The sequence below is a fragment of the Pan troglodytes genome, chromosome 20 (genome assembly GCF_028858775.2).
Source record: "Pan troglodytes isolate AG18354 chromosome 20, NHGRI_mPanTro3-v2.0_pri, whole genome shotgun sequence".
Classification (NCBI taxonomy): Eukaryota; Metazoa; Chordata; class Mammalia; order Primates; family Hominidae; genus Pan; species Pan troglodytes.
In genome coordinates, this window is record NC_072418.2 from 56,802,168 (window position 1) to 56,813,891 (window position 11,724).

Here is an 11,724-nt window from a genome sequence, read left to right on the forward strand (position 1 = left end):
AACGGGGTGGGGTGGGGGCGTGAGGAGAAGAAGGGAAGAGAAACTCAGAAGTAGATTCAGCCTGGCAGAAAAGGGAGGAGGAGGAGGAGGGAAGGAATGTAGAGAGAGAGAGAAACCCAGATAGATGAAGCGAGGCAGAAAATGGGAGGGGGTGTGGAGAGAGGTAGTAAGTGATTTGCGGGATATGGAGAAAGAAATTCGCAGACGAGAGGAAGGAAGGGACGAGAAAGAGAAAGGGAGAGGATCCATGGAGAAGTTGGGAGAAAAACAGGGAGAGTGATTTCGATAAATAAAGAGGGGGAAAGATATTCCAGGAGAGAGAAAAATAGTCCGAAGAAGAAAGAAAAGGACAAAGAAAAAGAGGGAGAGAAAATCAGACCGAGAAATAGAGAAATTTTAAAAACAGGAGAGAGAATGAGGCAACAGTAAAATAAACCAGAACAAAGCCGGAGAGAGAGAATCACAGAACTGTCGGGAGGCGCCGCGAGATGGGGGGCCGGGAAGGGGGCGCAGGCGGCCGCGTCTGACCGCCCTCGCTCTCCCTCCTTTTCCTTTCCTTCCTCCCCCGCAGGAGTTGTCCGGGCCTCCAGCATCTTCCCCATCCTTAGCGCCATCCTGCTGCTGCTCGGGGGTGTGTGCGTGGCGGCCTCCCGCGTCTACAAGTCCAAGAGGAACATCATTCTGGGCGCAGGGATCCTGTTCGTGGCAGCAGGTGAGAGGCAGAGGGAGGGGGCGACCGGGGCGGCCCACCTGGGCGCGCACGTGTGTGTGTGTGTGCGCGCGCGCGCGCGTGAGTGCAAGTGCGCGTGTGTGTGGCTGCAAAGCCACCTTGCCCCGAGCACCCCCGGGGGCCCGGAGCCTTCCTAGGCGGTCCCCAAGCTCCATCGCCACCCGCTGGGTAAGGTGGGTGTAGTTCTCGCGTCGCCTTCGGAGGAGTAAACCGACACAGACAGGTGTCTGGCGCGTAAGACGCCGGGCGCTTAGGATCCTAAGCCCGCCGTCCTGGAGACGGAAGGGGAGGAGCTGGGGAAGGGGTGGGACCTTGAGACACAACTGGGCTCTTGAGGATAGAGAGGCGGGGCTGGGTCTTGGAGGGCGGGCCCAGGAGAGGTAGAAAGTGATCTGAGCGCCGATGAGGAGCCTGCTTTAAGGGGCGGGCCTTTGGAGACTTTGGTGGATCCAAGAGGGGGCTGGTCCTGGGAAACCGTCCAGGGCCGGGAAGTGGAAACTAAAGGGGCTGGGTAAGGGAGACTGAATCGGCCCTTGCCCGTTGCCATTTGGAGAAGGAGAGGCTAGAAAAGACGGGGCGATGCCTGGAAAAGCCAAAGGGGGAGGGGTTATGTCCTTAAGGGCACAGAGAGTCAACCTGGCTAATTGAAGCAAGAGGCCGACCAAAGCCAGTCAGTACCTGGGATTGGCCGTCTCAAGAGCTAGGGCCTAGACGAGCAGAGAGCTAGGACTGGAACACTTAAGAGGCACGCAATTAAGGGGTAAGGCCCCCTTTCTACCCCGTATGAGTAGCATTGGGAAATTCCAGGGGCAGAGCTTTTTTGGAGGAGTAGAATACAGAGAAGAGGGAGGGCTTTGCATATTTGAAGAGCAGGGTGTGCTTTGGGGATGGGTCTAGATCTGCAAGGGGTGGGGCTTGGAGGATCTGAAAGGCCGGAGTAGCTGGACCTGAGACCGGCAAGGACCCGAGACCGGCAAGGACCCTGGCCAAGATCCGCACGGGGCGGGGTTTGGTAAGCTGGAGGTGGGGCCTAGAGTAGAAGGCGGGGCCTGCTTTATTAAAGGCAAATTTTTGACCAGTAGGGGAGGGCCTAGAATGGATACTCCGGCAGGAATTATATGAAGAGAGATTAGATAAGTGATAGGCAGGGCCTGATCACAGCAGGATGACATCATTAACAGAGTTCAAAGGAGCAGAGGGAGGAGGCTTGGGAAAAACCCAGGTTTATAACGTTAAGGGTGGAGGTAGACTAACTAGGGCAGGGCCTGGAAACTCATCTCATCAAAGGTGGGTTTTAGACCAGTCAGGGCAGGGCCTGGACTCGCTGGGAGTGGGGCTTAGGCCACCTAGGGGTGGGGCCTGGACCGCTTGGGGTGGAGTTACCACCAGCCAGGGTGGGGTTTAGACCAGCAGAGTTGGGACCTTAGCTAGAGGAGTGGGGTTTATGCCATGTGGGGGCAGCCCAGACCATCTGGGGGTGGGTCTTAGACCACGTAGGGCCGAGTTTAGACCAGCCAGGCCTGGGTTAGACCAGCAGAGATGGGGCTTGGGTTATCGGGGGCAGGACCTGGACCATCCAGGGCCGTGTCTTGTCCATTTAGGGCAGGGCCTCGACCACCGGGGGGTGGAGTTTAGACCATCTGAGATGGGACTTGAACCAGCCAGGGCCAGGACCGTCTAGGGTGTTGTCTGGACCATTTGGGGTCCTAGACCACCTGGGGGTGGAGTTTAGATCAATGGGGGGTGGGGGTGGGGTCCTAGACCACCTGGGGCAGAGTTTAGACCAGCCAAGGCTGGGTTAGACCAGCAGAGGTGGGCCGTGGGCTATCTGGGGGCAGGACCTGGACCATCCAGGGCCGTGTCTGGACCATTCAGGGCAGGGCCTGGACCACCTGGGGTTGGAATTTAGACCATCTGAGGGGGTGCTTGAGCCTGCCTGGGCCAGGACCACGCATGATGCAGTCTGGACCATTGGCGGCCCTACACCACCTGGGGGATGGAGTTTCGACCAGCCGGGGTTGGATTAGACCAGCAGAGGTGAGGCCTGGGCTAGCTAAGAGTGGGCCGGAGCCCTCTGGGTTGGAGCTTAGACCAGCAGGGAAGCGCCTAGAGCATCGGGCGGGGAGTTGTGTTCACTTCTGGCAGGACTTGGGTCAGCCAGATCCAGGACGGGGGTCTAGACCACTCGGGGTGGGGCCTAGACCGCCTGGGGGTGGCGCCTGGGCCCGCTGGCGCAGGCGGGCAGGGGTCGGGGCCAGGGGTGGGGCCGGGGTCGGGGGCGGGGCCGGGGGTGGCCTCGAGGCTCCCGTCTGACCGTCCCCGCCCAGGCCTGAGCAACATCATCGGCGTGATCGTGTACATCTCCGCCAACGCGGGCGAGCCGGGCCCGAAGCGGGACGAGGAGAAGAAAAACCACTACTCGTACGGCTGGTCCTTCTACTTCGGCGGGCTGTCGTTCATCCTGGCCGAGGTGATAGGCGTGCTGGCCGTCAACATCTACATCGAGCGCAGCCGCGAGGCGCACTGCCAGTCTCGCTCGGACCTGCTCAAGGCCGGCGGGGGCGCGGGCGGCAGTGGCGGGAGCGGCCCCTCGGCCATCCTCCGTCTGCCCAGTTACCGCTTCCGCTACCGCCGCCGCTCCCGCTCTAGCTCCCGCTCCAGCGAGCCGTCGCCGTCGCGGGACGCGTCTCCCGGCGGCCCCGGGGGCCCGGGCTTTGCCTCCACGGACATCTCCATGTACACGCTCAGCCGCGACCCCTCCAAGGGCAGCGTGGCCGCGGGGCTGGCGGGGGCCGGCGGCGGCGGCGGCGGCGGCGGCGGCGCCGTGGGGGCGTTCGGCGGCGCGGCCGGGGGCGCCGGGGGCGGCGGCGGAGGCGGCGGCGGGGCGGGTGCCGAGCGGGACCGCGGGGGGACGTCCGGCTTCCTCACGCTGCACAACGCCTTCCCCAAGGAGGCGGGCGGCGGCGTCACGGTCACGGTCACCGGGCCGCCCGCCCCGCCCGCGCCCGCGCCACCCGCGCCCTCTGCGCCCGCCCCCGGGACCCTGGCCAAGGAGGCCGCCGCCTCCAACACCAACACGCTCAACAGGAAAACCACGCCTGTGTAGGGGCGCGGCGGGGGAGCCGAGGGGCGTGTCCGGGGCGCGTGCGCGGGCGCGCGTGCATCGAGGCTGCCGGGGTCGGGGGCGCCCCCGCTTTCCCCCGTGAGCGCGCTGGAGACTGCTGGGCCCGCCCCACGCCCACCCTCCCCGCCCCCCTCCCCCTCCGAAGCAGGGACCCCGAGGGAGGGGGCAGGGGAGGGAGGGGGCCGCTGTGAGGGAGCGTCGTGTTTTATTTTTTTGGGGGATCTATGGGGAGGGGGGAGGGCCATGGTGTTTTTTGCAGTTTCGAGATGTTTTCTTTTTCATGTTTTGCTGTGTGCATGGGGGGCGGGGCGGGGGGAGGGGAGGGAGGGACTCCCAGCCCAGCCCAACTCCTGGAGAGGGGCCCATAATACACGAATACATAGTTACACCCACAAACTATATATATGCCCTATATAAAGAGACACAGCGAAGGGATGCAGAAAGGCAGAAAGAAGGGTTGGACGCGGGCATTCATTCATTTTTTTCATTCATTATTCCACAAGGGCTTATTAAGCACCTACTGTGTACCAGGCACTGGTACATAAGAAGGCATTGGAGCAGGGGACACGAACGAGGCACAGAAAGGGCCTTCTCATTCATTCATTCATTACCGGCAATTTATTTGTGCGCCTTAAAAAGCTAGGCATTGTGCTCCGTGCTCAGCGTGCAGGAGGCAGGAAAACAGCCAGGGGCCCCGACGTCTCATAGAGTAAACATCTTGTGCATGAGACAGGCATTAATCGATCATGTACATACACAATAAATTACAGTTAGGCTATAGGAGAAACGAGATGCTATGAAATGCTGCATCAGGGGAGCCTAACCCAGTTGTGAGGAAGAGATTTCAGTGGACAGTGAAAGGATGAGAAGAAGCCAGCAGGGCGGAGCTGGGGCAGGAGTGTGGCAGGCAGAGCAGCACGTGCAAAGGCCCCGGGGCAGGAAGGAGCTTGCAGCGAGGGCTGAAGGGTAGTGAGGCAGGTGAGCGGGGATCAAGGTGAGGCCGGAGACACAGACAGGGCCAGATTGTGCAGGGGCTCGTAGGTCAGGAGTTCAGATTTTATTCTAGGAGTGGTGAGGGCCGTGGAACGGGTTTAAGCAGGACGCTAACGTGAATGGTGTACAAAGGGAAGACAGGAACTCGGAGGCAGGAGTAGGAGGCAGAGATGTGCTGAAATACAGCATCAAACACGGGCACGGGCCCTTGGAGCTCACACTCTTGTGGGAGGAAGCACGTAATTACACAGATGCTGAAGCATAGACATGGTGTCTGGTGTGCAGGAGAAGCCGTGGGGCTTAGAGACTCATGTGTCTGTCACTCGTTCATTCAGCCACTCACCCGTTGCCATTTTTGGTCATCTGCTAAGGTACCAGGAAGTGTGTTAGGATCCAGATCCCCAGGGGTGAAACAGACTCTAGCCCTGCTCTCAAGCAGTTTATTGTCATCAAACACCGCCATCCAGGCAGGGCAATCGGTGCTGGAACCCGGACCACCGTGGGTACCGTGGCACACGGTGGACAGAGTGACCAACTGCCAGGAGTGAGCAGCACTTGGGGGAGGCTTCCTGGAGAATATGATGCCCATTCTGGGTCTTGAAGAAATGATTGGGCATCTTCTGGGTGATGAAAGGCATGAGAAAGGCTTGTGGGGCCAAAGAACAACTTGGGTGAACACGGGAGGAAGTGAACGAGCATGATGTATTGGGGTCAGTGCTAACAGTTCTGGGATGCTGATGTACAAGGTGGGGCTGGGAGATGAGGCCGGGAAAGTAGCCACAAGCTAGAGTGTAAAGGTACCAGGGTGGCCGGGCGCGGTGGCTCATGCCTGTAATCCCAGCACTTTGGGAGGCTGAGGCTGGAGTATCACTTGAGCCCAGGAGTTTGAGACCAGCCTGGATAACATGGCGAAACCCTGTCTCTACAAAACATTAAAAAAAATTAGCCGGGCGTGGTGGAGCACACCTGTGGTCACAGCTACTCGGGAGGCTGAGGGAGGAGGACCATTTGAATCCAAGAGTTCGAGGCTGCAGTGAGCTAGGATCGCGGCACTACACTCCAGCCTGAGCAACAGACTGAGATCCTGTCTCAGAAAAAAAGAGAAAAAGGTGCCTGAGTTCCAGGCAGAGGGACTGAGGCTCTTCTAAGGATGGTGAGAGAGGATGACAGCTGAGCGGGGGCAAGGGCTGTGCGGTGAGAGGAGGGGATGGGTTTGAAGTTCACTGAGAAGGCAGAGGGGACAGCGCCCAGTAGGCTTCCCTTCCATATTTGCTCAGCAAGTGTTTCCTGAGGCCTCCCCCGAAGCCTTGTGCTGGGCGGTGCTGGGAGTGGAGAGGTGATTTTGATCTTGCCCTGCTCTCAAGGGGCTCCCAGTCTGGTGGGAAAACAGGCACAGACGCAGCTTGAGGAGGACGTGGCAGCGGTGGTGCCATGCTGCCAGGGGCTCTGCGTGCCCTTATCTTGAGCATGTGGGGCTGCGGAAGGGTACAGATCAGAGCTGAGTGTTCAGAATTTCTCTCCGAGGCCTGTGTGGAAGGACCAGGAAGAGAGAGACTGAAGGTCCCTAGGAAGAATTCTGACAAGGCGGTTTCAGGAAGAGATGCTGGGAAATGTAGGAAAAGGAATACAAATCAGTGAGACGGAGAAGCGCTGAGGGAGAGAGACGGATACGTGGAGAGAAGAGGGATGCCGGAGCGGGTGTTAAAACAGACAAATCTGGCCGGGTGCTGTGGCTCCTAATCCCTGCACTTTGGGAGACTGAGGCAGGCGGATCGAGGCAGGCGGATTGAGCTCAGGAGTTCCAGACCAGCCAACATATTGAAATCTTGTCTCTACCAAAAATACAAAAATTAGCCGGGTGTGGTGGTGCACGCCTGTAGTCCCGGCTACTCAGGAGGCTGAGGCGAAAGGATCTCGCTTGGGCCTGGGAGGGTGAGGCTGCAGGGACCCGTGATGGCACCACTGCGCTCCAGCCTGGGCGAAAGAGCGAGACTCTGTCTCAAAAAAAAAAAAAAAAAAGTTGAGAGAGAGACAGCAAATATTTGCTGGAAGAGGGAGAGGGAACTGGTTAGGGGAGAATGGATTCTAGAGTCTGAAGGCCAAACAGAACGAGAGAGAGAGAGAGAATGAGGTTGAGGGTAGGCAGGAGGAAGAGCAAGATGGGGAGGGAGGGGGAGGGCAGGAGAGACCAAACTAGTAGAGTCACAGACAGAGAAAAAGTCAAAGACAGGAAGGTGATACAGAGGAGAGAGAAGAGGAAGAGGAGAGAGAGACTGACAGGTGCACAAATCAGAGAAGTCCCAGAGATAGCAGAAACACACACAGAGACAGAGATAGAGAGGGAGAGGTAAGCCGGAGACAGACTCAGAGATTCGCACAAAAAGCAACGTGGAGACTCAGAAGCAAGCGCAGCGTCAAGGAATGCTGCATTTCTGGTGTGTTGTTTTCCCAGTATTCAAGAAATATTTATTGAGTGCCAACCTGTTCTAGACCCAATCTAGGCCAGGGGATGTGGTGGCAAATAGACGGACAAGGGTCTGCTCTCCTGAAACTCACTGGAGAGATAAACAATAAATAATATCATTTCAGTAACCAAAAAGTGCTTTAAAAATTAAGCTGAAGGCCGGGCGCAGTGGCTCATGCCTGTAATCCCATCACTTTGGGAGGCCGAGGCTGGTGGATCACTTGAGGTCAGGAGTTCGAGACCAGCCTGGTCAACATGGTGAAACTCCATCTCTACCAATAAATAAATAAAGTAGCTGGGTGTGGTGGTGTGCCTGTAGTCCCAGCTTCTTGGGAGGCTGAGAAAGAAGAATCACTTGAACCCAGGAGGCAGAGGTTGCAGTGAGCTGAGATCGCGCCACTGCACTCCAGCCTGGGCGACAGTGAGTGGTAACAGAATGACAGAGCAAGGATGACTTTAGATGAGGTGCTTGGAGTAGACCTTGTGGCAGAGGTCACAGAGATGTGGATTGTGAGCAGGAAAGAGAGGTGAGAAAGTCTGGGGGCCAGGCCTTCCACCCACCAGAGGCAGCCCCAAAGCCCAGAACAGTAGCAGGTCTTCGAGGAGGCCTGTGCGGTGAGCAGATCCACCATAGGACAGAGGCACAGGGTAGGGGCTGATCAGTTAGGGCCTTGGATCCTTGGGAAGAAATCTGAATTTTATTCTAGATCTGATGGGAAGTGCTTGGAGGGTTTTGAGCACAGGCATGCCATGATCATATTTTTATTTTCTTATTTATATTTATTTTGAAAAAGAGTCTTGCTCTGTCTCAGGCTGGAGTCCAGTGGGCTGATCTCGGCTCACTGCCAACCTCCGCCTCCCAAGTTCAAGTGATTCTCCTGCCTCAGCCTCCTGAGTAGCTGGGATTACAGGCATGTGCCACCACGCCTGGCTAATATTTTTGTATTTTTAGTAAAGACGGGATTTCACCGTGTTGGCCAGGCCCATCTGAAATTCCTGGCTTCAAATGATCCACCTGCCTTGGCCTCCCAAAATGCTGGGATTACAGGAGTGAGCCACTGCGCCCGGCCTCATATTTTTATTTAAACAAGAACAGCAGAATTACATTGCTGTGCTGAGCATACGTAGACTTCAGGAGTCAAAGGGGAAGGAAGGAGGTAGCGGGCTGTTGCCTTCCTCTGGTTGCTGGAGGCCTGGACCAAGGTGGAGTTAGTGGGATGGAGGAAGTGGAAGAAGGCATGGGATTTTGGAGGCTAGAGCCTGCATTGGTGGTGAACTGGATGTCATAGAGGAGGGAAGGAAAAGGAACCAGGAAGAGAAGAACTCTCTGAATTGGGCACGCACATCTCTGATGGGCACCGATGAGGATTGTTACCAGGAACGAGGAGACTGGGATCAGGAAAGCGGCTTTGGGAGCGAGGAACCAAGGCTTCTCTTTTGGATGTGTCAAGATAGATCTGCCTTCGAGAAATCCGAGTTGTGGTATCAAATAGCCAGTTGGATATGTGAGACTGGAGTTTGGGGGAAAGAGAGGCCGTGGCTCAAAAATGTAAGTTTTGGAAACGTCAACATAAAGCCACAGGACTGGGTGACGTGGCCTAGCAGGGGGGTGGGGACAGAGAAGTGACCCTGGCCAGAGCCTTGGGGACCTCTACATCTGGGGGAGAAGGGGATGTAGCAAAATGAGCTTAGGAGTGATCTCGAGGTAGGCTGAAACCAGGAGGGTTACAGAGGGCAAATGCACCTTTGTGTTTCAAGAAGGAGAGGAGACAGCCAGCTGTGCCAAGGGCTGCTGAGACTTGGACAAGGATGCAGAGAGCAGAGTGACCATTAGGTTTGATGACATGGACAGGGTTGGTGATCTTGATAAGATAAGATGTCAGTTCAGTGCAGTGGTGGGGACAGAAGCCCTGCTGGAGTGGAGGGGAGAGAGAATTTGGGGGGAAGACAGAAGGAAAGGGAATTCAGGCATGTGTGTGTGTGTGTGTGTGTGTAACTGACACAAAGGCCAGGTGCGATGGCTCACGTGTGTAATCCCAGCACTTTGGGAGGCCGAAGTGGGTGGATCACTTGAGGTCAGGAGTTCGAGACCAGCCTGGCCAATATGGTGAAACCCCGTCTCTACTAAAAATACAGAAATTAGCCAGGTGCGGTGGTGCACACCTGTAATCCCAGCTACTTGAGAGGCTGAAGCAGGAGAATCGCTTGGGCCCAGGAGGCAGAGGTTGCAGTGAGCCAAGATCACACCACTGCACTCTAGCCTGGGTGACAGAGCAAGACTCTGTCTCAAAAAAGAAAAAAAGTAAAAAAAAAAAAAAAAAATGACCCTGAAAGGAAGTAGGGAGACAAGCAGATAGGGAGATGGGGGGCAGAAAAATGCATCCTGCAATTAGCTGTCACAGCAGGCAGGAGCAAGAGAGATGGGGAAGCCCAGGGCCAGGAGGGGAAGATGAATTCAGGGGGCAGGGAAGAGAGGATGCTGTCAGCTAGGCTCTGGCAGATCCCCTAGCCAGGGATGCTCTGCCCAGCTCCTGTCTCTTGCTGCTGTCAGCGCCGGGCACACTCTGGGATTCCCCCTGTAGACCCTGTCAAGACCTATTGAGGTGAAGGGGAAGAACAGGTTTTCATCATACATTTTCAGAAATAAACATTCACTCAGTTCTTGGAAATACTTTCTGGCCAGGCTTGGGGGCTCATGCCTGTAATCCCAGCACTCTGGGAGGCCAAGACAGGAGGATTGCTTGAGGCTTGGCGTTTGAGACCAGCCTGGGCAATATAGTGAGACCCCGTCTCTACAAAAATAAAAAATGAGCTGCGGCGTGGTGGCTCACGCCTGTAGTCCTAGATACTCGGGAGGCTGAGGCGGGAGGATTGCTTGAGTCCAGGAGTTTAAGGTTGCAGTGGGCTATGATTGCACCATTGCACTTCAGGCTGGGCCACAGAGCAAGACCCTGTCTCAGAAAACAGAAAGAAAGAAAGTCAAAGAAATAAAGTCAAAGACAAGAAGGTGATACAGAGAAGACAGAAAAGGAGGAGGAGAGAGACTGACAGGTACACAAATGAGAGAAGTCCCAGAGATAACAAAAACACAACCACAGAGATAGGGAGACGTAAGCCGGAGAAAGACCCAGAGATTCGCACAGAAAGCAACGTGGAGACTCAGAAGCAAGCACAGCATCAAGGAATGATCAATAAAAAGAAAAAAAAATATTTCCTGAGGACTTCCAAGTACAAGGCCCTGCAATCTCAGGCCACTTCTGTCCCATCTCTGCCTTCGGAGGGGGGGACAGGTAGTCCAGACAATTAGAATACAGAGGGGGCTGTGTTCTGACGGGGCCACGCGGGCATTGAGGAAACGCAGCAGGCCCCTCCCCTAGCTGGGGCGGGGATGTCTGTGTGCCATCATCTCACTCCATCTGGTCATTCCTTTGCCCATTCATCCATCCATTCATTCAAGTCACCCCATGCACATTTTCCAAGACTGCCTGTGACCTGGCCCTGTGCCGGGTAGAGCTGAGGATGCCAAGGTGAATTCCTCCTGTGCCTGGCCCCGGCCCCAGTCTGCTGGAAGAACCAGACACAGACAATCACATTGCGGGGAAACACGTGCTCCATCGGAAAAGTCCAGAGCAGGGGGTGGGCAGAGAGGCCCAGCGTGCTCCAGAGCCTCGCTCAGGTCAGCGCCAGGCCTGCCTGGAGCAGCCAACTGTGGGAGAAGAAGGAGTTGGTGAAAGGTGGGTCCCACCTGGGCCGTCCACAGAAGGGCTGAGGGGTAGGGGGTGAGGGGTTGAAGATCAGGCCCTGCCGCCATGCCACACGGCTGTCCTCTGTCCCTGCCCCTGGGGGAGCTGAAACTGCATGGAAGGTCCCCCAGGGGTGCCCTGTCTAATAAACTCGATGAAGAGGAGTGCTGCTTTCATTCTGTGCCCCTGACAGCCGGCCCTGCCCTGAGGCCTGCGCTTTCTCCAACATGGAAATCAGGCCTTCCATCCTTCAAGACCCAGGGTTCTGGCCCCAGTCTCCTCCCCCAGGCCCAGGACTCTGGGTCTGCCAACGCCTTGACCAGGAGTCCAGGCTCCCCGGCCCTCCTCCTCCCTGAGACCCAGGAGTCCAGGCCCAGCCCCTCCTCCCTCAGACCCAGGAGTCCAGGCCCAGCCCCTCCTCCCTCAGATCCAGGAGTCCAGGCCTCCTGCCCCCTCCTCCCTCAGACCCAGGAGTCCAGGCCCAGCCCCTCCTCTCTCAGATCCAGGAGTCCAGGCCCAGCCCCTCCTCCCTCAGACCCAGGAGCCCAGGCCCCCAGCCCCTCCTCCCTCAGACCCAGGAGCCCAGGACCCCAGCCCCTCCTCCCTCAGACCCAGGAGCCCAGGCCCCCAGCCCCTCCTCCCTCAGATCCAGGAGCCCAGGCCCAGCCCC

The 11,724-nt window shown here is 57.1% G+C and overlaps 1 protein-coding gene, 1 non-coding gene and 1 pseudogene across 4 annotated transcripts in view; all 3 read left to right on the forward strand.

Annotated features, from left to right (window-relative positions):
* Window positions 1-11,218, forward strand: part of CACNG8 (calcium voltage-gated channel auxiliary subunit gamma 8) — a 31,565-nt gene extending 20,347 nt beyond the window's left edge. For all 3 annotated transcript variants that reach the window (XM_054672938.2, XM_063802266.1, XM_063802265.1), the window contains 2 exons: window positions 572-712; window positions 3,058-11,218. In XM_054672938.2, coding sequence (XP_054528913.2) covers window positions 572-712; window positions 3,058-3,836 — 920 coding nt within the window. In that variant the 3' untranslated portion in view covers window positions 3,837-11,218. The remainder of the gene's footprint in view (window positions 1-571; window positions 713-3,057) is intronic.
* MIR935 (microRNA mir-935) lies at window positions 3,286-3,375 on the forward strand. The gene has a single exon (NR_036011.1). It is a non-coding gene; the product is annotated as a microRNA mir-935 (primary transcript).
* LOC104003457 (uncharacterized) lies at window positions 10,533-11,218 on the forward strand (annotated as a pseudogene).
* Window positions 11,219-11,724: the final 506 nt, after the last annotated feature.